Below are 21,656 nucleotides of genomic sequence, written 5' to 3' on the forward strand. Positions count from 1 at the left end.
GGCATTCCTCATGTTACTGGTGAAATGTATGTGCTATTGAAAAATACATGTGGGTTTTGCTCTGGTTGCCCTGTTGCAGGAGAACTTTCCTGCAATGCAGGACATTTTAAACTTGTCGGAAGGCTTTTATTTAGATATGCTTTAAGGATCTTGTCGTCAATACATTCGATTTACATTTAACTCATTTAGCAGACACAGACTATGTCCCAAAGGGCACTCTTTTCCCTATTAAGTGCACTAGTTTTGACAAGCGCCCATAAGGTAATGTAAATGAATCTCTCTGCAGAAAGTGGGGAATAATTTTGTCTTGTGGCAATTCTGTGCACATTTTATGGAGGAATATTTTGTTTTTTGAAGACTGTAAGAGTTGCTAGTTCTTAATGGCCTCACCAAATACATGTTCCACAGGAATGTCAAGATGACAGATGGGAGATATTTTATCAGTAGAAGCAATCAGATTAATGCATTGTTGGTTAAGGCCTTGTAAGTAAGCATTTCACTGTAAGGTCTACCTACACCTGTTGTATTTGGTGCATGTGACAAATAAAATGTGATTTGATTTGAGATCATGTCTGTATGGGTATTGTGATATGATCTAAGTAGTTTATGCATTTTACCATTCATCCGTAGTTGGCTTTAAGTTTTAATGTGACCAGGTCATTTCTGTCCTCTTCTCCAGGCCTACCTATTCAGAGCTGAAGAAAACATGCTGAAGATAATCAGTGAAGTCAAGGGCAGCAAGGTGGGAATTAGTAGCCAGATATCTTTACGGCCAGGTTCCCTGACACAGATTAAGCCTAGTCTTGTACTAAGAATCCCCATTGAGCAGGCTCTTTAGTCTAGGACTGGGTATAAGCTTTGTCTGGGAAACCGGAAATGAATGTCTTGATTTTGATGCAGAACTCGATCATACCTCTTCACTGCAAAATCACTTTGTGACAACTGCTGGCTTCATAAATAAATTTGATTGATTTGATCGACTGTATTAACTTGAAACCTGTTTTCCTATACTGTAGCTTGGCTCGTATTTTGGTGCCAGTGTGTGTGCTGTGGACCTGAATGGAGATGGCCTGTCTGATCTACTGGTAGGATCTCCCATGTACAGCACCGTGAGAGAGGAAGGACAAGTCCATGTCTACATAAACCAAGGAGCCGTAAGTACTGGGATCTTTCCCAATCCGTTTTTCCTTCAATTCAATACAACTTTATATTTGTCCCCTCAGGGGCAATTAAGATAGGCTTGTCACTTACAAGTATCATAATCAACACCCTCCACATAAAAAATACAGTATACGACAGACAACCTTGATTTCCCTGATTCCTCTTCTTGCCTTCTCAAAACTCATTGGAGGAGAAGGTCAGGAGGGAGGGACATTGGATCTTCTCTTCCAATGTGGCTTGAGAAGGAGGTGAGGAGTGAGGATGCGAGGATTCGAGGAAAAACGAATTGAGTGAGATACAACCTTTCTTTCACCACTTTCGTAAAAATAACTTATTGTGCAGTTATTGTGTGTCTAGCTGTGAGTTTTTCAAATAGCCTTAGATCTAATATAATTTGATGGTCCATTACCTATTGAAATTTTACTCTAAACTTTGTGAAGCTGTTATATGGAACACTGTCCCTGAAGATACAGTATTTGTTAAAACAGAACAACATCAATAGAGACTTCCTACCTCACATCACATCTCACAGACATACTGTTATCTTCACAACGTAACTCTGTAGTTCTTAAATATGATAGTAGTTAAGCATCTCATACAATACTGGCGTTGTGCACTCTTATAACAAAAACCTTTCAAAACCAATGATGGTATCACTTAACATTAAGTTGCTCTTATACCTATGTAGTAACATCTAGACTAACTATTCAGCTTTCAGAACAATGAGATAACTTTATAGAAATGAATATGCTCGAGTAAAGAGATTTTTATTTTATTGCCATTTCCTATAAAAAGAAGAGGCTGGAGTTACTACATTACTGTACTCTCTTATACACTGGCAGATGATATAAAACAACACAGCATGATGATAGCAGGACCTGAGGACTGTTTCTATGACTGATGAGTTTGTATTACGGAACGCTAAACCAGCGGATATCTGCTACATTTATAGTGTACTACTAAGGACCAGGCAACTCTGCATGACATGAGTAACTTTACGTAATTACCAACCTAATGACTACAATTACATGGAGCTTAGCTAGCTACTTCCCCCACATATCTCCATCAGCAAATGACCGTTTTCTTCCCGGATCAACTTTACAAGCCATTACCCTGGGCAGAGGAGAGAAGGAATATTAAGACTGTAAATGAATGTGTTTTAAGGCTAATATGAAGGAAGCAGAGTTTCAGTTGGTGGGAAGCAACTCGTATGCTGCCAGATTTGGGGAGACCATAACTGATCTGGGAGATATTGATGACGATGGCTTTGCTGGTGAGTGTTATGCATATTTTTTTCCAAAGATATAAAGCAATTCTTATTTTATCTTTAAAGTTATAATGATTTGTCACAGTACAGCAAAACTATGATGACAAAATCAGCTACCCTAGCGAATGTGCCAATGTTCTGCATAGTTTTTGGTTAAAAAATAAATAAAAAAATAAAGTGAAATTGAACTTGGTGATATATTCCAAGTAGGTACTGTCCCAATTGCTGCACAATCAAATATCTGCATATTTCAGTTGAATGCAATGCAGCCTGATCCACCATCCGGACCACTGCGCTCTCATTTAGTTTCAATGTAAGCTTGCAAGATCAGGATGGTTGATCAAGGCTATGAGCAATTGGGAGCTCTAAAACGAACAGAGAGTGAGCTATGCCAGTCAGAAGGAACTGCACTAAAGTCTGTGGTGATATTGGGTAACTGGGTATGAAGATACACACCATAAACCAGCCCCACTCAACACAGAGGAAATACCACCAACCAACCACATCCCCTACAGCTGATCACAGGGCCCCAGCACACTTCTAACTGCCACTTACACCAGCCTAACTGCCAGTTCCTCAACACACACACACACACACACACACACACACACACACACACACACACACACACACACACACACACACACCCACACCCACACCCACACCAGGGTTGGGGTCAATTCCATTTAAATGATTGTCAATTCAGGATGTACTCTAGAATTCCAATTCTCTTCAATGCTTTTCAATAAGGAAAATCTGGAATTGGAATTTGGTTTACTTTCTGAATTGGAGCGGCAGGTAGTCTAGTGGTTAGAGCGTTGGACTAGTAAACGAAAGGTTTCAAGATCAAATCCCCGAGCTGACAAGGTAAAAATCTGTCGCTCTCCCCTTGAACAAGGCAGTTAACCCACTGTTCCTAGGCCGTCATTGAAAATAAGAATTTGTTCTTAACTGACTTGCCTAGTTAAATAAAGGTTAGAAAAAAAGAGCACCCTAATTGCTATATAGTGCACTAATTAACTACATTACCCTATGGGCTCTGATCAAAAGTAGTGCACAAAATAGGGAATATGATGCCATTTGGGATGCATCCTAAGTTAACCACTGACTGACTGTAAATGTGTTCCAGATGTGGCAGTGGGGGCTCCGCAGGAAGAAGAGCTGCGTGGGGCTATATATATCTACAATGGGAGGAAAACAGGGATCTCTCAGACCTTCTCTCAAGTATGTATTCAGCTATGGCTATGTCCCTTCCAGCTGCAGTTTGTCCGCAGACTTCAGGGACAGGAGATTACTGGAAGTAAAGAAGGGAGTGAAGGGAAGAGGGGTCAGGGTGTCCCTCCTCTGACCAACGATCAGGGACAATAGATTGGAGGGAGGGAGATAGGACGTGAGGATCAAATGTGCCTTTATTTCTCTCTTTGCTCTCAGACAGTCGGAAGAGAGTTCCTGACTCTGAATTGCTACGATTTCCTTAAACTGTTTGGTCTCCTGCTTTTCTCTGTCTGAGCATGTGAGACAGTTTACATGAAGCAGTTACATTTAAATGAGCTTTTAGTTATGGAATACCATCGAGATAAAGCAATGTATATGTAACTAAATGTATCTCAATGTGGAATACAACCTCTTGGATAAAATATAGTTACTGTATATCCAAATACAGATCAATTACCTTTACTTGAATCTCAAAGCTCCGTACTAGAAAAAAAGCTGAAATGTGTACTGTACAGCTTACATCTGGTAGTCATAGACAGCTCTCTTGGTTTGGGAGACAAAATGAAGTGTATGAAGTGTGCAAAGTACAGAGGGTTAAACTGTAAGAATAATCCAGCTGTTCTTGTTCCATCATCAGAGGATCACTGGCTCTGTTCTGGGTATTGAGTTAAAGATGTTCGGACAGTCTGTGTCAGGAGCCATCGATGTTGATGAAAACGGTTACCAAGGTAACTATCCCTTTCTTGACTGTCAACCTTGACTGTCAACCTTTCCCTCCAGTACAATGTTTGAGTCTGTCTCAGTTTCTCTACTGCTGACTAGAACAGAACACACGGAAATGTCCTGTTATTATGTCACACATGCTGTGCCTTAAATGAGTAAGATCGTCAAAACATGGCAGTGGTGGGAACAGAACTGAGAACTGAGGACAGGGGATGGGAAAATATGTGTGCACGTGGGTGAGTGTGTGTGTGTGTGTGTGTGTTGGCTGCTACCCAGGGAAAACCAAATTGGGCAGTGGGAATATCCTGGGGTTTAAATTAGGGTCACTACTGATAGTTGTCTGCTTACTCTCTGCTTCTCATCTTCGCATCTTCCACTAGTGATACACTGTGAACTAAACAGGATATACGGTAGACTGACAGAGAGAGAGATGTAGACAGTTAGTCATCTCTTAGCTAGTCATCTCTTAGAACTGGTACATTGTAAAGTATTGTGTACTGTCTGTCAATAAAACATTTCATCCGTTTTTTTCATGTGTTATTTGTTTTAATTGTTGTTTTATAGATTGATTTGTAACGCAAGTGTCAAATACTTATCTAAAAACAAAACACATCGGTTTATTGCCACACTGTAAAATAAATCCTGTTGTTTTTATGGTAACTTACTGGCAGACAGTTAGTTACCTGTAAGTTACTGTAGGAAAAAAGTACAGTATGTTACAATAACTTCCAAAGGAACATTGGTTTAACAGTACATTGCTGTAAAGTTTAAAGGAGTTTTGGTTACAGTGCAGTAAACTGTGTGAATACATTTTGTCTGCAGGCTGATGTGGATTGAATGAATAAACGAATGACCGAATGACTGACTGAATGAACAAATGAATGAATGAACAAATGAATGAATTAAAAACATTCCACTGATGTCTTATGAGTGGTTCTAAACTGAGTAACAAACTGGTTTAGAGCTTTAACAAGTCTAGAGAGCCTTGCAGCCAGATAGGCCTATAGCAGGAAATTGCATGTTCAAGATAATGACAGCTATCTATCTGCATCTCTCTAAACTACAGATGTAGCAGTAGGGGCCTTCCTCTCAGACTCGGCTGTTGTTCTGAGGTAAGAACTGTGTTACATATCACATTACATCCACTAGAAAACTAATCTCTGAAACTAGAATTACTGCATTCATGTCAGAGATGTCGGGTAGAGGTTAAGCTTTCAATGAACATTGGTGAACATTTTATCTTACATTTCATTATTTTACTTTCTGAATATTACCTCAGTGAAAGTGGCTTGGCCCATGTATTTGACCTGTATAGTTCCCTGGCCATTTTTACCTTTTGTAATACCTTTTGGTTTGTAGATTTGTTTGTCTTCTGGCCCATATACTGTAGCTCCCATATTCTAATGCAAATGTACAATTGTATTTGTTTTGACACAGAGTGTCGATGTGTTGTTTTCATGTTGTTGACATGTTGTCGTCTCCCTGTGCCAGGACTCGTCCAGTAATAGTGGTAGAAGCCTTCATGCCCCTGCCTGTCAGTGTAGACCGCTATGTAGCGCTGTGTTCTGACAACGGTCTTCCTGCTGTCTGCATCAATGCTACAGTCTGCTTCAGGGTCCATGCTCGACACTTCACCTCTTCAATAGGTGAGCAGACCCTCTACCCGTGCCCCTGGCTCCCTCATAGCCCTGCACTGTGAAAACAACCTGTCTGTTTGCATTGTGTTAATCATTACATTTGTGAAGGTTATGTGTGCAGGGGCACTTACAAACAAAAGACAGTTTTGGTTCTGGTGTGTGTACTTAATAGTAGAGGTCGACCGATTATGATTTTTCAACACCGATACCGATTATTGGAGGACCAACGAAGCCGATACTGATAATCGGCCGATTTGTATTTATTTATTTGGAATAATGACAATTACAACAATACTGAATGAACACGTATTTTAACTTGAAATATAATACGTCAATAAAATCAATTTAGCCTCAAGTAAATAATGAAACATGTTCAATTTGGTTTAAATAATGCAAAAACAAAGTGTTGGAGAAGAAAGTAAAAGTGCAATATGTGCTATGTAAGAAAGCTAACGTTTCAGTTCCTTGCTCAGAACATGAGAACATATGAAAGCTGGTGGTTAATTTTAACATGAGTCTTCAATATTCCCAGGTAAAAAGTTTTAGGTTGTAGTTATTAAAGGAATTATAGGACTATTTCCCTCTATACCATTTGTACAGTATTTCATTAACTTTTGACTATTGGATGTTCTTATAGGCACTTTAGTATTGCCAGTGTAACAGTATAGCTTCCGTCCCTCTCCTCGCCCCTCCCTGGGCTCGAACCAGCAACACAATGACAACAGCCACTATCGAAGCAGTGTTACCCATGCAGAGCAAGGGGAACAACTACTAGAAGGCTCAGAGCGAGTGACGTTTGAAACATTATTAGAGCACACAACTAGCTAGCCATTTCACTTCGGTTACACCAGCCTCATCTCGGGAGTTGACAGGCTTGAAGTCATAACCATCGCAATGCTTGACGCACAACGAAGAGCTGCTGGCAAAATGCACGAAAGTGCTGTTTGAATGAATGTTTATGGGCCTGCTTCTGCCTACCACCGCTCAGTCAGCTACTTAGATACTTGTATACTTGTATGCTCAGTCAGATTATATGCAACACAGGACATGCTAGATAATATCTAGTAATATCACCAACCATGTGTAGTTAACTAGTGATTATGATTGATTGTTTTTTATAAGATAAGTTTAATGCTAGCTAGCAACTTACCTTGGCTTACTGCATTCGCGTAACAGGCAGTCTCCTTGTGGAGTGCAACGAGAGACATGCAGGTCGTTATTGCGTTGGACTAGTTAACTGTAAGGTTGCAAGAGTGGATCCCCCGAGCTGACAATGTGAAAATCTGTCGTTCTGCCCCTGAAAGAAGCAGTTAACCCACCATTCCTAGGCCGTCATTGAAAATAAGAATGTGTTCTTAACTGATTTGCCTAGTTAAATAAAGGTATAAAAAATATATATATATATAATTAAATCGGCAAATCGGCGCCCAAAAATATAAATTTCCGATTGTTATGAAAACCTGAAATCGGCCCTAATTAATCGGCCATTCCGATTAATCGGTCGACCTCTACTTAATAGTGACGAAAAACAAATTTTTCAAACATGCTATAGTAATGTGAGCATTCCTATACTACTAGTATGTATGTGTAAAATGGTATAATGCACGAAGTCTAGTATAGGAAATAGTTATGAAAGCCCCTGACCTGGACTAGTTGACAGAAAACACTGTTGTGTCGGAGACAGACTTTTTCCTTATCACTGTCAGTCCTTCCATCTTATCACTAGTCCCTGAGGCGTGGGGCAGTTGGTTAGTTTGTTAACCCTGCCTTATCAAGGGTTATCTCTGCAGAGCATTCCTGTGGTGAAAGTGTCTGTTAGAGCCTGTAAGGCTCTGGCACAGCCCTGTCCTGATAGATACAATGATGTTGTCCATCTAGGGTACCAGGTTTTTAACTGCCTATGTTCCTCAACATTATCTTTTTTGGTGGGATTTTAAATGGTGAATTACAGAAAGGATTTAAGTTATTCAAAGTTATCTGGTATCGCTGTGAAACATCACTGTCCTTTGATGGTAAACGAAAATGTGTCTTGCGAAATAAAACACAAGTTAATGTTATCCTCATTAAAAATATTTTTTTCTCCATCTATAGTACATTTATGATTAGGGCTGGGTCTGGGGTTGTGTTTGGGGCTGAGAAAGAGGCTGGGTCTGGGGCTGAGGCTGGAGCTAGGCCTTGGGCTGGTAGTAAGGCTGGGTTGCAGGCTGGGGTTGAGGCTGGGAGCCTGGGCTGGGATTGATGCTGTGGCTGAGCCTGGGGTTGTGGCTGGGTCAGCGGTTGAGGTTGGGGCTGGGGCTGAGCCTGGGGTTGAGGCTGGAGTTGAGGTTGTGGCTGGGTCTGCGGTTGAGGTTGGGGCTGGGGCTGAGCCTGGGGTTGAGGCTGGAGTTGAGGCTGGGGCTGAGTGGGGTTGTGAATGGATCTGGGGTTGAGACTTGGATCTAGGTCTGTATGTCTGGGTCTGGGACTGGAGTTGAGGCTGGGGTTGAGGATTGGTCTAGGTCTGTATGTCTGGGTCTTGGGTTGAGGCTGGGGTTGAGGCTTGGATCTAGATCTGTATGTCTGGGTCTGGGACTGGGGTTGAGATTAGGGTTGAGGCTGTTTCTAGGTCTGTATGTCTGGGATTGAGGCTGGGTCTAAGTCTGTATGTCTGGGGTTGATACTGGGTCTGGGATTGAGGCTGGGTCTAGGTCTGTATGTCTGGGGTTGAGCCTGGGTCTAGGTATGTATGTCTGGGGTTGAGAATGGGGCTATGTCTGTATGTCTGGGGGTTGAGGCTGGGTCTATGTCTGTATGTCTGTGATTGAGACTGGGTCTATGTCTGTATGTCTGGGATTGAGGCTGGGTCTAGGTCTGTATGTCTGGGGTTGAGCCTGGGTCAGGGGTTGAGAATGGGTCTATGTCAGGGGTTGAGAATGGGTCTATGTCTGGGATGTCTGGGGGGGTTGAGGCTGGGTTTATGTCTGTATGTCTGGGATTGAGACTGGGTCTATGTCTGTATGTCTGGGATTGAGACTGGGTCTAGGTCTGTATGTCTGGGGGTTGAGGCTGGGTTTAGGTCTGTATGTCTGGGGCCCTGGTTCATGTCAACTCTGGGTGCTCTCTGAAACAAAATATTGTTACCTCAATGCTTCCCTCTCTCACCCTCCTTTCCACCCTCTCTCCCTCCCGCTCTCCACCCCCCTCACTCACTCTCACCCATAGTGCTCCAGTATAATCTGACAGCAGACACGCAGCACAAGGAGTCCTTCCCCTCACGTTTCCATTTCCACGGAAACGGGACGTCCAACGCTACAACAGGGCGGGTCAAAACCAGACACGACCAGCTGACCTGCGTCCCCCACCAGGCCTTCATAAGGGTGAGTAAGAGTTCAGGGGTAAGGGGTCGGATGTGAGGGTCAGCAGCTGTAACCACTGAGAACTGTTGTCAGGTATGCAATGGCTTCAGGTAAGTTTAGAACCCCAGCCCAGACACTTTAATCACTAACTCAGAGTCAGTTATTGTAAGACCCTATGCGTGGCCTCAAGTCAGTTTAGGCTGTGGAGTCAATTATTAAAATATCAGCATGCTACTGCCAGGCATCAAAGAACTGACTTCAGGTCAGCATGCTTTTTTTGTATTTTTTGTATTTTTATTAACCCCCCCCCCCTTTGGAGGACAAATATATTTTAGTTTTTTTACTGCTTTTCTGCTACATATACATGCATTTTTACATTTTAAATATACATTTTACATACTTTTATATAAAGCAGTCAAATAACAATAAAATCATAATACATTACCAAACATAAGCTCTATAATTCCAACCCTCACCCACCTATCACCATCGACCACCCTTGTTGGATCCATGGGCCATATATTTTAAAATTGTGCTGTGATGTTTTACATAATTGTTTTACCTCTCTAATCGTATAGTATCCACAGATTATGAGCTAAAGATGAAAACCTTTCCTACTAGTATTATTATATTATTTAGTAACTGACTATGTCTTTCCAAATCGCCCAACAATGCTATTTGTAAGGTTAATTTTAAGAGCATGTTGTGATTTTTGAACCATTCCTGAACCTGTGACCAGAAACAAGCTACATAGGGGAAATACCAGAATAAATTATCTATTGATTCTGTCTCTTCGCAGCAAAATCTACAGAGCTCAGATTGCTGTATGCCCCATATATATAGCATTCTGTTGGTGGCAAGAATTGTATATAATAATTTTAATTGGAAAACTCTAAGTGTTGAATGAAGTGTAGTTTTTTGTACCAGTTCATAAACCATGTGTCGTGGAATAGGTACATTAAAAATCTCTTCCCATTTATTTTGCAACCTGTATGGCGCAGCTGTCAACATTTTTGTCCTCAAATGAAACTGGTATATTTTTCTATTTATGCCAGTTCCTTTCAGCCAATTTGTGTCTTTAATATATGGCAGGCAAACAAGTTCCCTACTTCTCCCTTTTCCCCTTGCCTCCTCCATTTTTGTGGTAATGCTGCAATCAGTTGGTTGTAAGTTTGTATTGAGCAGATATTCACATATATTTTCGATAGCTGCATATGTGACAACTCCTCCGTTTCTATTCATAATATCATTCATAAATATAATACCTTTTTTTGCAATTTTTTCCATAAAGAATCTTTTATTTATTGATCAGTACATTTGAGTTGAACTATAACGTTTGTTGTAATATTTGTTCTATCTTTTCTGGAGGATAAAACTGAAATTGTAACCAACTTTGTATGGCTTGTTTAAGAAAGGGCGATACTTTAAACAAAATTTAATTTTCAATTTGTCGGAAATGAGAAGTTGTAATCTGTATAAAGGTAAAAAGGCCATTTTTGAACGAAGAATGAGCCTTTCTTAATAATCTACTGGAGAACCATTTTGGGTTTAAGTATAATTTATGTATGAGTGATGCTTTTAGTGAGAGGTTTAGAGCTTTAATATTTCATCATTTTAGCCCCCCAAACTCATATTCATTATATAAATAAGCACATTTAATTTTGTCTTAGCATTTAATTTAGTCTTAACTTAGCATTCCAAGTAAAATGTCATATTTTTTGCTCATATGATTTATAAAATGAGTCATCTGGAGTAGGCAGTGCCATTAGTAGGTAAGTAAACTGTGATAGGACCAAAGGGTTAACCAATGTGATTTTTCCATAAATAGACAAGTATTTCCATGGTTGCAGAATCTTATGTATTTCTGCTAACTGTCCATTGAAATTGATTGTGGTAAGTTCATTTATATTTTTTGAGATGTGAATACCAAGTATGTCTACTTCACCATCCGCCCATTTTATTGGTAAACTACAGGGGAGTAATATGTAATACGTAATATGGCACAGCTGTCATAATTAGGTTTTAATCCATAGTAAAGTGATCAAGATCTTCAATGAGACTGTGCAGGGACCAGATTGTGGACTTCGACATACATCGACACTTTTGTTTTTATCCCCTGGATTTCTGACCCCTTGATGATCTTTTTGGTATCGCTGTGAAACATCACTGTCCTTTGATAGTAAACGAAAATGTGTCTTGCGAAATAAAACACAAGTCAATGTTATCCTCATTAAAAATATTATATCCAATATATCGTCCATGTAAAAAACCTGTCTGATCAGGATGAACAATATCTGGTAAAACCTTTTTTATTCTATGTGCTATGCATTTTGCTAGGACTTCTGGTCAGGACAGCATGCTACTGATAGAGATCAAAGTATTATGAGTCAGTAGTGTCGAGGGACATTGTCTGATTTACCTTTCGGTCGATGAATCATCAGCTAGTTTGTTATCAGGATGGACCATCATTTGGGTGGCAACTGCGTCAGCAACCAATGACCCATTCAGTTTATGTCTGATAAAGGGGTCTAATAAGGACAGTAGGTGACGTTGGGAAGTCCAGAACAACGTATCACGTTACATGGGAAGGAGCATAGTGAACTGGATAAAAATATAGCGGGACTGGGAGGAAAGGAGAGGAGGGGAGGAGGGGTTAATGCTCAAGTGTTTGGAAGAGCCCCTCTGGACTCTGTCTCTGTCTCTCTTTCTCTCCCTTCTTTCTCTTTCTGCCGCTCCCCTTTGTCTCTTTGTCTCATGCTTTGCCTCTCTCTCTCCCCGTATATACAGTAAATCTCTCTCTCTCTCTCTCTCTCTCTCTCTCTCTCTCACACTCTCTCTCTCTCTCTCTCTCTCTCACACTCTCTCTCTCTCTCACTCTCTCTCTCTCTCTCCCCGTATATACAGTAAATCTCTCTCTCTCTCTCGCCATCTAAGCTAGCTCATGGTTTAACCCATGCACTTATTAACAGCTAAAGATGGAGTTATTGGAGACCTTAAACCTGGCAGTAATGAATGTTATTAACAGAGGTGACAGTACAGCAGTAAAGGGGACTGGTAAGGGAATGTGAGTGACTGATGTGACATGGGGCTAAATGTCTTTTGGTCGCCCATTTCTGTATCAATCTCAACTCCCTCATACTGTATGCACCTTGAAAAAGTTTTAAATACTGTAATTCATATGTACAGTTGTGGCCAAAAGTTTGGAAAATTACACAAATATTAATTTCCACAAAGCTTGCTGCTTCAGTGTCTTTAGATATTTTTGTCAGATGTTACTATGGAATACTGAAGTATAATTACAAGCATTTCATAAGTGTCAAAGGCTTTTATTGAAAATTACATGAAGTTGATGCAAAGAATCAATATTTCCAGTGTTGACCCATCTTTTTCAAGACCTCTGCAATTACCCTGGCATGCTGTCAATTAACTTCTGGGCCACATCCTGATGATGGCAGCCCATTCTTGCATAATCAATGCTTGGAGTTTGTCCGAAATTGTGAGGTTTTGTTTGTCTACCCGCCTCTTGAGAATTGACCACACGTTCTCAATGGGATTAAGGTCTGGGGAGTTTCCTGGCCATGGACCCAAAATATCGACGTTTTGTTCGAGCCACTAAGTTATCACTTTTGCCTTATGGCAAGGTGCTCCATCATACTGGAAAAGGCATTGTTTGTCACCAAACTGTTCCTGGATGGTTGGGAGAAGTTGCTCTAGTTGGTACCATTCTTTATTTATGGCTGTGTTCTTAGGCAAAATTGTGAGTGAGCCCACTCCCTTGGCTGAGAAGCAACCCCATACATGAATGGTCTCAGGATGCTTTACTTTTGGCATGACACAGGACTGATGGTAACACTCACCTTGTCTTCTCCGGACAAGCTTTTTTCCGGATGCCCCAAACAATCAGAAAGGGGGTTCATCAGAGAAAATGACTTTACCCCAGTCCTCAGCAGTCCAATCCCTGTACTTTTTGCAGAATATCAGTCTGTCCCTGATGTTTTTCCTGGAGAGAAGGGGCTTCTTTGCTGCCCTTTTTGACCAGGCCATCCTCCAAAAGTCTTCGCCTCACTGTGCGTGCAGATGGACTCACACCTGCCTGCTGCCATTCTAGAGCAAGCTCTGTACTGGTGGTGCCCCGATCCCACAGCTGAATCAACTTTAGGAGACGGTCCTGGCACTCGCTGGGCCTTCTTGGGCGCCCTGAAGCCTTCTTCACAACAATTGAACCGCTCTCCTTGAAGTTCTTGATGATCCGATAAATGGTTGATTTAGGTGCAATCTTACTGGCATCAATATCCTTGCCTGTGAAGCCCTTTTTGTGCAAAGAAATGATGACGGCACGTGTTTCCTTGCAGGTAATGAAGCGCTGGTTTATAGCTGCTATGTGTGCTCACTGAAAAAATAAGAGAGGATGGAACATAGGAATCATTCAAGCGTCTCGCTCTTTAGATACCATTCTTTATTTTACAACGTTATGTATTCAATCATTTAGTCATAGAAATGTATAGCAGTCCTTTTTTGGTATCATAGCATTACAACTTAGTCAGAACACTTTTAGCAACAATTTAGCAAAAGATAAAATAGATATCTTTGTCTTAAAAAAAAGAACTATGTCATAATTAGGAGATTACTGTAGTGCCCTATCCCTCCTTAAGCTAAAGGCAGGTGTCTGAGCTGGAGGAGAGGCTCTTCGGGACATCTGCAGTGGCCACAAGCCAACTCTTTTAGTGGGACAGACAGCACAGGACACTGTAACATTGTGCCAGAGCACAGGCAGACCCCCACAACAACCTACCCCAGAACATCCATTAGCGAGGTCAAGCAAGAAGCTCCCCACTTCTCAAGGTTGTATGTAAATTGATCCTTTAATTTTCTCTTTCTCTTTACCGCTTGTAGAAAGATGTCCGAGATATCTTCACACCCATCCATTTTGAGGTTTCGTACACTCTCAGAGAGCACACTGTCCATAACGGAGGATCCACTTTCCCTGCTCTGAAACCCATACTGCAGCAGAGAGGGGGGCACGGTAACCTGGTGGCCAATAAGGTGAGTCTCATAGGGCCAGTTTCCCAGACACAGATTAAGGCCTAGATTCAATCAGATCAAACGTTAACCGGCGATAGCGGACACCCGCATAGCTGATGTTTTAGCGGTGTCTCAGGTGAAACTGAGTTGGAGCTGTCAAATTGGTGAGCAGATGCAGATCATTGTAACAAAGCCACACCCATCCCACTCGCATTAGAAGTTCAGAATGAGAAAGTGTAGGCTATACAGAAATAATGACACTCAAATTGAAAATCATTAAACAAAATAAATATTGAGGATTTATATCAGCCTTATCGAGGTGTAGATTACAACTCACATTCCAGTGTTCGAATTTGTAAACAAGGCTGCATAAGATTTCTCTTAATTCAAATCCATGCAGCCAATGTAAAAACTATAATTTTGATGTCATGGATAGTCAGTCCTGGTATCCATAGCTCTGTCTATGAATTTGAGAGTGGTTACATTTCTCCGTCTCTCAGAGTTTCAACAAAACCGAGGCGGGGTGGCCGTCTTGTTATTGTTTCAATGAAAGGATTCTAGCTTTAAGAATCATGCTCAATGGAGAATCTACATTGAAAGTGCTCTTTAGCCCAGGTACTAGGCTGTGTCCGGGAAACTAGCTATACAGTTCTCCACTCATATTGATGCATGGTATGGTAGAGGATTCCAGAGGTGGGACCAAGGCATTGTTTTACAAGTCACAAGTAAGACTCAAGTCAAGACAGGCAAGTCTCAAGTCCTAAACTTTGAGTTTCGAGTTCTAAACAAGTCCTAATGTGCTCTTCACCAAATGTAATACAATTTCATATTTCTAACAAGAGTAATAGTTAGTATATTACATTTACGCAAATCATGAATGCCAAATAAACTTTATATTTCCAAGGAAATACGTGGGTAGCCATGAGAAAGACCCCCCAATAGCGATCGGCTATTGAGGATCGATATGGGGGCAAAGTCGGCGATGTAGGCTTGTACACAATCGCCCAACCTTAACACACACACACACACCCACCCACCTCCACACACTCTCTCTGTGTGGTTACAGTAGGCTAATGTATTTCAATGGTTTTCAGAACACCAGTAACATCAGTCAGGATTTAGGCTACCAACTGCCTAGCCAGTTGTAGCTCAATCTTGGGTGCAATGATCACGTTCCCGCACTGACTGACTATGTGAAGGCTCATTGATTTAACGTTACGTTAGCCTGTATGCTACACTAGTAAAGTTATAAATTATATAGCTGTTGGCTATATTAGCCTCGACTTACGGTTCTTTGTGCAGCTTCAAATGTCGAACAAAGTTGGAAGTTCTTGCGCCTCCGTCTGTCATTTTCTTCCCGCATGTTTTGCAAGTTGCAATCCGTTTTTTGTAGTCTTTATATCAAAAAATAATAATTTTGGTTATCATCTTTCCAAGGGTTCAATCTGAATTCACCCGTCGACATTCCTCTGCATAGCCACGCAAAACTTTTTCTCAGCTGGTACAATTTAATTGGCTGCTGTCCGATTCAAACTCTAATCCGTTAAATGAAGAGTTGATGCACTGTACACTCTATTTAATAGCATCATTTTTATATATTTGGGCTTGGGGAGGGTTATCGAGTCAGGTCGAGTCATAAGGCTCAAGTCCAAGTCAAGTCACAAGTCATTGGTGTTAAAGTCAAAGTCGAGTTGCAAGTCATCATATTTGTGACTCGAGTCTGACTCCTCCAAGTCATGTGACTCGAGTCCACACCTCTGGAGGATTCGTAACTGTACGGATGGCCCCATCATCTTACACTTTATTTGCACCTTTCCTATCCATAGACAGAGTTTGCTCGGTACTGTTCATTGGCCAACTGCTCAACCAATCTGCAGGTCTCTGCTCAACTGGTGTTACCACAGTAAGTACAGTAGCATTTCATCATGTTCAATTACAATATTACAATATAAGTTTTCTTTTTCTCACAACCTTTTGTCTTGAAGCTTTGACTTTCTAGGTTCATTTGACAAATTAAATATACAGCATTTAAAACAAACAGTATTTCTGGAGGGAAAACAACCTTCATGGAACCAAGATCAAGTGTTGTCAGTAGAGCCTTCCATTACACCAATATGGTCACACTTAAATGCTTAACCGCCAGGCTAATACATGATCTGATTATTCATGAGGCATGTGTTTGGGTGTGTGTGTGGGTGTGTGTGTGTGGGTGTGTGGGTGTGTGCAGGCTTGTGAGGCCCTCAGTGCTGGTGGTGTCAAGGAAACCACCTCCTATACTGTAGGTCCTGGTCAAAAGTAATGCACTATGTAGGGTATATTGTGCCATTTGGGATGCAGCCCTAGTCTCAGTGCCAGCTCAGTTCAGTTCCCCTCCCTAAGGTGTAATTACTAATTCCCTAAAAGCCAAGAAACCAGCACGTCCCAGATGGCACCCTATTCCCTACAGTATGTAGTGCACTACTTTTGACCAGGACCCATAGAGCCATTTGGGACATGTTGTTTCTCTCTGTTGTTACTATTTCTGTCACTGTTTAGTCTGTTGGTCTCCCCTGAAACCATGAAGCTGGCACTTTAAAAAAAGTTATATGACTCAAGTCTAATGAAGTATGAAATTATATGTTTTGTTGTATGACTAAAGTCAATTGAAGTAAGGTAATAATAGCCTACACGAGAGGGTATGATTCATTGTGGTTTTAGCACAGACGTCTGCTAGTCACAGGTATAAGGAGAGAGACTTTCAGTTTTATACTTCTGCAATAAGGCCCGAGGAGGTTTGGTATATGACCAATATACCACGGCTAGGGGCTGTTCATATGCACAATGGAATGCACAGTGCCTGGAAACAGCCATTAGCCGTGGCATATTGCCTATATACCACAATCCTCCAAGGTGCCTTATTGCTATTATAAACTGGTTACCAATGTAATATACCACGGCGTTCAGCCAATCAGCATTCAGGGCTCAAACCACCCAGTTTATAATAAGACTGTTATTATTGCAGGAGACACAACAACATGCCGTACTTTGCACTTGGCAATGGGAAGACCATCATGTTGAACACAACCCTGGTGAACACGGGAGATGATGCATTCCTCCCCAGACTCCAGCTCCGATTCCCCAGTAACCTGCACTACATCAAAGTGCTTGACGCAGTAAGTGTTTGACTGATGTATGTATTGATTACCCAAAGTTTTTCAAATTCTCACATGATCACCAATGTAATTTAGTTGTTGTTGCATGGACAGTTCAAGAAACACACACAACTCTGTGAGAAAGCAGAAGAATCTGTGCCCTCTTGGATTGCAATAAGTAACTCACACAATCCCATCATCTATCTGTTATTGTTTTCAGGAGGAGAAGTTTGTGAGCTGTGACATTTCAGAGGAGAACAAGACAATAGTAGGAGTGGATTGCAGTGTGGGAAACCTATACCTCAGCTCTGGGGCCAAGGTAGGCTTCACACTCAACCTGACTCCAACATTTCTCCAACCTTACTCTAACCTTACACCAAAGTTACTCCATTAAACAGGATCTGAGTGTTCTCACTGCTTGTTGGAAACACCATCAGCTGAAGACTAATTTGAACTAATTACTCAGACCAATTTATTTAGTTAGGTGCCAATGTTCCTGCTTATTTTCCACAACTAATGCTGTTGTCTTGCTTGGTAACTAATGAGACTTTGCATCTTTTCTGCAGGTCAATATCAGTTTTCTGTTGGATGTGAACCAGAGTAGTAGTGTTGGTGACGCTAGCATCTCCATCAACGCTAGTGGGTAAGCACAGACCCAACTTTGTTGAATGACAGTGTTATCGAGTGCAATGTTTCGACCCAAAGGTCTTTGTCAGTATCTTTCTTTCATGATTTTTGTAAGTAACTGGATGTGCTTACACTACTTCTGACCTAAGATCCGATCCCCTAACCCCCGAACACATTTTCTCTCCGAAATACATGAAATAATCAGATCACAGGAGGCCGGTGGCACCCATATTAGAGAGGACAGGCTCATAGAAATGGCTGGAACTGAATTAAATAGAATGGTATAGAACTCATCAAATGCGTGGTTTCCATGTGTTTGATACCATTCAATTTACTCCATTCAAGCCATTATAATGAGCTGTCCTCCCCTCAGCAACCTACTGTGTATCGAATGACATGTTTTTGAGACTGACGTCTTGTTACAACGTCGGTGACGTCTTGCTGCTGACCAGCCTTATTAAACCGAACAGGCAAACGGAGAATCGTAAAACAGCCCAGTGAGACACAGTGAGATATGATGTAGTCTATGTGTTTGTTCTGTTGTTAGGGGAACAGGAAACACAAAGTTTCAGTTAGCTGAATCATTCAAATCAGAGGGTGCTGCAGGTTCCCTCTTTTGGGTTCTGTCCCATAGTTGTTTGATTGTGTGGTTAAGAAATTCTCCTTGCTGTCTGTGTTTTGTTTTTTGGGTAAATAATGGCTTTGGAATGTTTAGCCATTCCAGAACACTCTAGAACATTCCATGCTTGAACTTAACTGGAGTTTTGTTCAAAGACTATAAATGTGAAGTTTCTGTAGGTATCCTAGTGGTTAGAGCAATTGGGCCAGTAACCGAAAGATTGCTGGATCAAATTCCCGAGCTGACAAAGTAAAAATCTGTCATTCTGCCCCTGAACAACTGCGTTAGAGCTGTCAAATACACAAGCATCTTCCAGCATTATACCTAAAGCAGACATTGCCATTGGCTGCACGGAGTTGCATTAAGAGAAATGCCATGCAGCCTTGTTTAGAAGTTTGAACACTGGAATGTGAGATATAATATACATCTCAGTTAGGCTCGTCATTATTGCTATATAGCCTACACTTTCTCGTTCTGAACCCCTGTGGGGCGGGTGTGACTTCAAGACAATGATCAATTAGGCTCGTTGGAGCTATCACCGATTTGATAGCTCCAACGCAGTTCCACCTCCGACATCGTCAAAACATCATCTATGGGGGTGATGGCGATCGCCGGTTAACGCTTGATCTGATTGAATCTAGGTGTCATGTAATGCTCCTCACTGTGAGCAATACTAGGAATTTGAAGTTCTGCAAAGTCTTATGTTTTAGAAATTATTTGGTTTTGAGTCCTTTAACAGTATAATGGCATGAGCTATGTTATTAGGCCTGCATCACTATAAAATGTAATCAAAATAGATTTTTTTAAAATCTTACATTGTGTATTTTCCAGGGACAATTATGAAAACGAGGATCTTCTGCATGACAACTCTGCCACTCTGATGTTACCCCTGAGATATGGAGTAGATGTCAACATTCATGGGTAAGACACCGATTTACAGCAGTGGTAGGCAAAGCGGATGGTCTGGGGCCGGAACATAATTATAATCATTTGTACACACCAAACTAACCACAACTAAGCCAAAAAAAGAGTTTGAAAATGAATTTGAATTTGAAAATAACAATAGTTTAATTACTTCATTACATTGACACACGATCAAATATCTTTTTTTTTTGTGGGAATACTTAGGAACAGATTTCCTAAATTAAACTTTTTTTTGCTGAATTCCTGGTGATTTTGCAGTGTTTTTGACCAAAAACAACTTTTGCAAAAAATTGTGGGGTACCAAAACAAATCACTTGAGGGCCAGTTTTGGCTCGCTGGCCGCCTTTTATCGACCCCTGATTTTACAGTAACAAAGACAGTTCCTTGCTCAGCATTGGCAGTATATATTTAAATACATCTTATTGCAATTCATAAGATAATCACTGCTCTCCCTTGCAGGTTTATGACTCCAACATCCTTTGTATTTGGTGACCAGGCACCTATTCCAGTTGATTGCTACACAGAGACATTCAACTACACTTACAAGGTATGTACAGTATAGTACACACTTATGAGAGACTGATAGACTCACTAGAGCTTAGTTGGAGTTTTCAAATGAATTAATGAGTTTATACTGACCTGTGTACTTTCCTCCACTTGATAGGTTGTCAATATTGGTCCAAGCAAATCTCTCAACACGATAGTGGAGATTGATATTCCCAAGATCCTGTCACCATATCCATACAGATTACTCCATGTCACAGACTTCCATGTATGTTTGGGAATATTCATAACTTGTCACTTGTCTATTTTTAAACGTTCATCTAGATTATTGTTAAATTATTATATTTTTCTGTTATTAAACTTTTCTATTATTCTACTTAATATGTGCATGTTTGCATTGTGATATAGACATACATCAATGAATGTTTAACTTGTTTTCTTTTCCATCTGTCAGACGTCTCTTGGAGAATGCTCCATTCAAAACGACTCCATTGCGGTGGAGGATGACTGTGAGGTGCCACAGTCCTCTTTCATCAAAGAACTGGTCTTCTTCTTCTCCAAAATCAGCAAACGCAAAATGGTAAATATCACCCCCTACCTCCTCCTCCCTTCTGATATATAGTTATCAATACCACTCATTTTGTTGTGCCCTTTGTCCTTATTTCAGCAGTAACATTTTATTGCTGATTGTTGTATGTTTGCATATTTCCTGCCGTGTTTTATTGTAAGAGCTTTTGGATGTGTTAGATTTCCAATGTATCCATTACACATGGCAGATCAAATATAAACTTCAACTTGAACCTTTCTTTCCATAGTTCTGTGCCTATGGTGATGACCTGTGCCTGACTCTGGAGTGTAGACTAGGAGATATGGACATTGGGAAAGAAGCCACCATTCACATGGAAGTGAAGCTGAATCCTACCGTTCTACAGCTCTCACCTGTAAACACTTAACTTATGTTACACGTGCCCTTGCACATCTCATTACATGGCCAAAGTCTCAGTCTCGTAAATGTACCGGTGTGTGTATAGTGTGTGTATGGGATGGTCTGTGCCCCTCCCCCTTTCTAGTCATTCTATTTCTATTGTCTACTCAAATTGATTTCCTTCCTCTCTTCTTAGGGACGTCATGGAGTGATGCTGATGGAGAGTACTGGCGTCATCACATCACCAAGGGAGGACCCTCAAACCATCATCCTACAGAAGATCCCTATCGCTCAGGTAAAAAGTTAATCTCATACAGCAGTCTAATGGAGAATACACTTATTACGACTTACATACATACTATGTCCCTTTTCCACAATTGAGGTCACTCAAGTCCATGTCCTGGTAGAGTGAGGAGGTGTCAGGATAGCTCTGTAACCTCGAGTACCTCTGTTGAGTTTCAAACTGTATAAACACTGGTATCCATAGGACAGCGCCGGTAATGACAGCCCTATGTAAAAAACCTGGTATGCTGTTGCACGTCATAGAAATATTATACGAGTTCTGT

General features: G+C 41.0%; 1 protein-coding gene across 1 annotated transcript in view; it reads left to right on the forward strand.

Moving 5' to 3' along the window:
- LOC112239204 (integrin alpha 4) overlaps window positions 1-21,656 on the forward strand; it is a 29,554-nt gene that overhangs the window by 5,946 nt on the left and 1,952 nt on the right. The window contains exons 8-26 of the mRNA XM_024407695.2: window positions 680-742; window positions 1,017-1,154; window positions 2,326-2,434; window positions 3,558-3,652; window positions 4,281-4,371; window positions 5,433-5,478; window positions 5,858-6,012; window positions 9,205-9,359; window positions 14,232-14,381; window positions 16,187-16,263; window positions 17,362-17,512; window positions 17,712-17,810; window positions 18,058-18,134; window positions 19,569-19,658; window positions 20,121-20,208; window positions 20,326-20,433; window positions 20,620-20,745; window positions 20,981-21,106; window positions 21,287-21,385. Coding sequence (XP_024263463.1) covers window positions 680-742; window positions 1,017-1,154; window positions 2,326-2,434; window positions 3,558-3,652; window positions 4,281-4,371; window positions 5,433-5,478; window positions 5,858-6,012; window positions 9,205-9,359; window positions 14,232-14,381; window positions 16,187-16,263; window positions 17,362-17,512; window positions 17,712-17,810; window positions 18,058-18,134; window positions 19,569-19,658; window positions 20,121-20,208; window positions 20,326-20,433; window positions 20,620-20,745; window positions 20,981-21,106; window positions 21,287-21,385 — 2,043 coding nt within the window. The remainder of the gene's footprint in view (window positions 1-679; window positions 743-1,016; window positions 1,155-2,325; window positions 2,435-3,557; window positions 3,653-4,280; window positions 4,372-5,432; window positions 5,479-5,857; window positions 6,013-9,204; window positions 9,360-14,231; window positions 14,382-16,186; window positions 16,264-17,361; window positions 17,513-17,711; window positions 17,811-18,057; window positions 18,135-19,568; window positions 19,659-20,120; window positions 20,209-20,325; window positions 20,434-20,619; window positions 20,746-20,980; window positions 21,107-21,286; window positions 21,386-21,656) is intronic.

This window comes from Oncorhynchus tshawytscha, linkage group LG03 (genome assembly GCF_018296145.1).
Source record: "Oncorhynchus tshawytscha isolate Ot180627B linkage group LG03, Otsh_v2.0, whole genome shotgun sequence".
NCBI lineage: Eukaryota > Metazoa > Chordata > Actinopteri > Salmoniformes > Salmonidae > Oncorhynchus > Oncorhynchus tshawytscha.